The sequence below is a fragment of the Bison bison genome, unplaced genomic scaffold (assembly GCF_000754665.1).
Source record: "Bison bison bison isolate TAMUID 2011002044 unplaced genomic scaffold, Bison_UMD1.0 scf7180017864180, whole genome shotgun sequence".
NCBI classification, from domain to species: domain Eukaryota; kingdom Metazoa; phylum Chordata; class Mammalia; order Artiodactyla; family Bovidae; genus Bison; species Bison bison.
This window is the reverse complement of record NW_011494752.1, coordinates 8,860,538-8,864,426: the sequence shown is the minus strand read 5'-3', so window position 1 is coordinate 8,864,426 and position 3,889 is coordinate 8,860,538. Positions and strand designations below refer to the sequence as shown.

The following is a 3,889-nucleotide window of genomic DNA, read 5'->3' as shown; positions in this document are numbered from 1 at the left end:
GTCACGGCCGCCCGCCCGACGTCCGCCAGCGCCGCTCCTCAGCGAACTGCTCCGAGCGCACGCGCAGTACAGCCGGCCACCGCGGCTCCGCGCGCACAGAGCATGCGCGTGCGTGCGGCCGGGTCAGCGGAGAGGTAGGCGCACGCGCAGACGAAAGCCGCTTGCCGTCCGCGGCCCCTCCCCCACCCACTGAAGGGGTCCGCGAACGCCCCAAACAGCAGCCTGCCTCCTCGCCGCGCCACCCACGCGGCCGAAGGGCTCCCTCCACAGGAATGCGCTCACGCCACCAACGCTGTCGCCACGCTGCGTCACGGCATCGTCCGAACGACCAAAAACGCCTCAAACCCCAGCGCGCAATCACCGGGGAACCGCCACAAGCAAGGCTGCCCGGGCACCGCCCCTTTGGCGCTTCTGATTCTGTCATTGGGCCACCCGCCACGGGCCGGGCGGGACCAGACGGCAGCTTCCGGAAGTCGGTTGGCGCGCACGCCTGTCCATCCGACGGTCGCCTTGGCTACTGCGTCCATCCCCCTAATTAGCCGCGAGCGGGATGCAAGGACCCCTGAAGGATGACCGGGTGGCTAAAAGAGTGCCTGAGTGGAGACGCGACCGAAGTGAAGCCCTTTGCGCGCAAGGGAACACTCGGATTGCTGGGTCAAGAGCTCCGGCCGAGTGCCCTTGTCCGACGGCCGCCGCCGCAGATGCCACCCCCACCCCCGCCGCCTCTCCGCGTGGACGTTGCCCGAGTCACGTCCAGGCGGCGGCGCGTGCGCGGCCCTTCTGGGCAGGGTGCCCCAGGGATGGCGGGGAGACGGGACTGGAGCACGGACCTCGGACCCGGGAGTCGGGGCTCTACCGGGCGCCTAGCCCTTTGTTCAGACCCTCCAGGCCCCGCCAGACCCGCAGGCCTACTCGCGTGGTCACGCTCCTGGGCCCAGTCCCTCCCACCCGCGCCTTCATTGTAGTTTTTGGAGGCTTGGTTCACTCCTCTAGCAGCATCCCCAGATTTTCTCTGGAATGAAATGCATCTTGGGTTTCGTAGTCTCTCCTTTCTTTCTTTTTTTTTTTTTTTTCGTAGTCTCTCCTTTCCGACCGTTGTGCGCCCGCCCCATTGTCCCTGCGCCCTCTCCACCCACCGTCCCCTCTGGTCAGGGCCTGAGCTCCGGACCCTGCGACCCGGCAGGCGTGTTTTTGGACCTTTACCTCCGGCTTAGGACCCCGACAAGCTCTGGAGGCGGGAATGACATCAGTGCCCACACGTGCGGTGGGTGCGCGGCTGAGATGCAGTCCCATATCCTGTCCATTAAGCAGAGAGGACCACTGGCCTCCATTGGGGGCCTGTTTCCACGTCCTAAACTGAGGGCCTAACGGTCTCTGCTGTGAAGTGGGGCCTGTCGTGGGGTAACTTGGCAAGGCCAGGCCAGCAGGGCCAGTGGGATGGGAAGGCCTGGACACCTGGGACTCTGGCCCTAACCCCCTTGAGAGCAGCAGCAGGTGTAAGGGAGACGGGACAGGCACCGAGCCTGTAGAGAATGGCTCCTGGCCTTTTCTGACTCAAGCTGGTGGGCATCACTTGTAGTAGTGGCAGGAAGGCAGATGCACGTGGTGAGAAGGTGGCCAGTGGGCAAGGCCAGAGCCAGGGAGCTAGGCTCGGGTTCTAGTCATGTCTGGGCCATTCTAGGTGAAGGCTTAGGTAGGGCCCCTTTACCTACATACTGGCAGTGTGGCTGCAAGGGCTCAGGCCCTTCAGAAGCCCAGCACCCACCTCTCAACCACCCTCCAAGAGGGGGCATTGGACTCTGCTCACACACCTGGTGGCAGGGAGTTCACTACCTCAGTCGTCAGAAAGTCCTGCCAGAGCCCCCCAGTGCTTCACTCACTGGACAAATGTGGGAGTCACCTCCTCTTTCAGGGCTCCCAGACACCCCCTCTGGGTGGCTTTCCCATGCTCTGCAGTCAGGGCCCTTCTCTCTCCCATCTAAGCCTCAGTGGAAAGGGAGAAGCTCTGGAACAAGACTGCCTGTGTTTGCCTCTAGGCCAGGCCAATTAGTGGCCCCTTTCACCTCTGGGGTCTCAGTTACCCCAGGAAGACAGGATGAGAGTGTGTCAGGCTTCCACACCTCCCAGACATGTCTCCTGTTCTCACCCCACACCAGGCCGGGCACCAGGGGCTGGGTTTCTTCGGTTCTTGCTCTCCCCACGACCACCTGGAATTCCTGTCTTCCTGGGACTGGGGGATACAGAGTGATCTGACTCTCCTGCCACCCCTGAGTTTTTCCACTCTACCTCTTGGGGTCGTTAGCTCTGACGAAGAGTCGACCTGCTGCTGCCGCCACAGAAGCACCAGAAGAGCTGTAAAAACAGGAGCCTCACCCTTAAGACCCAGATCCTGAAATTCCAAAGTTCTGGTGTTCTGGTTATCTGATTCTGTGCGACAAACCTTTCAAAACTCAGACCTGTCACCACCTACCACATAAATCTGCAGTGTGCCCAGGGTTGGGCCCGGAGGCTCCTCCCTGTCCCATGCACTTCAGCTGGGGCCTCACTCACATCCCAAGAGGCCTCTCACCTGGGCAGAGCCACTAACTATGAGTGACTGTGAGCAACTCCCAGTGCCTGGCATTTGCCTGGTATGCAGTGGGTGCTTAATAGGTACTGAATGAATAAATAAATCCTTCCTCTGACACTATGGCGCCAGCCGATTATGACCCCACACACCCCTCCAGTCTTCCTCTCCCAAGCCTAGTGCTCCACTCCCCAACAAGTTCCTCAAAGCACTAGCACTCTCCATCAACATTCATTCAGTTACTCTTTCATTCACGTGACAAATGTTTTGTAAGCACCTACTCTGTGTTAGGCATTGTCTTAGGCTTTGAAGGATACAGTAAGGAATAAACACTGTTTTCTCTGTTTAGAATGTTCATTTTCCTCTCCTCCATCTATTCCTAGCAGACTCCTACTTATCCTTCAAAACCCAACCCCAACATCCCATTCTCTGGGAAACCTTTTCCCAGACTTCTGCCTCCTCGGCCACTGACATGTGGGACATCCCTCTCTCTCTACCACTCTCAAGTCTTTTGTGGCCCTCCCAGGTTGGGAGATAGGGGCCTGCAGGGAGAGGTAAGGATGGATATCTTTGCTGACAGCTGTGTTCAGGAGCATAACTGGGCTTCCAACTCCTGCCGCCTCCCTCAGACTCATCTTCCAGTCACTCAGCAACTGTATTCCAGAAAAGAATACAGAGAACTCCAGAAAAATATTTGCTTCATTGACTACGCTAAAACCTTTGACTGTGTGGATCACAACAAACTGTAGAAAATTCTTGAAGAGATGGCAATACCAGAACACCTTACCTGCCTCCTGAGAAATCTATATGTAGGTCAAGAAGCAACAGTTAGAACTGGACATGGAACAATGAACTGGTTCCACATTGGGAAAGGAGTATGTCAAGGCTGTATATTGTCACCCTGTTTATTTAACTTACGTGCAGAGTACATCATGCAAAATGCTGGGCTGGATGAAGCACAAGCTGGAATTAAGATTGCCAAGAGAAATATCAATAACCTCAGATATGCAGATGACACCACCGTTATGGCAGAAAGCAAAGAAGAACCAAAGAGTGTCTTGATGAAAGTGAAAGAGGAGAGTAAAAAAGCTAGCTTAAAACTCAACATTCAGAAAACTAAGATCATGGCATCAGTCCCATCACTTCATGGCCAATAGATGGGGAAACACTCATCTCACACGCTAGCAAAGTAATGTCAAAAGTCTCCAAGCTACGCTTCAACAGTACTTGAACAGAGAACTTCCAGACGTTCAAGCTGGATTTAGAAAAGGCAGAGGAACCAGAGATCAAATTGCCAACATCTGTTGGATCATCGAAAAAGCA

At 56.2% G+C, this 3,889-nt stretch overlaps 1 protein-coding gene across 1 annotated transcript in view; it reads right to left on the bottom strand.

The window, feature by feature from the left end:
- Window positions 1–527, bottom strand: part of ALKBH5 (AlkB family member 5, RNA demethylase) — an 18,187-nt gene extending 17,660 nt beyond the window's left edge. The window contains exons 1-2 of the mRNA XM_010843169.1: window positions 437–527; window positions 16–189 (exon numbers count right to left, since the gene is read on the bottom strand). Of these exons, the coding sequence (XP_010841471.1) occupies window positions 16–189; window positions 437–527 (265 nt within the window). The remainder of the gene's footprint in view (window positions 1–15; window positions 190–436) is intronic.
- Between the last annotated feature and the right edge of the window lie 3,362 nt (window positions 528–3,889).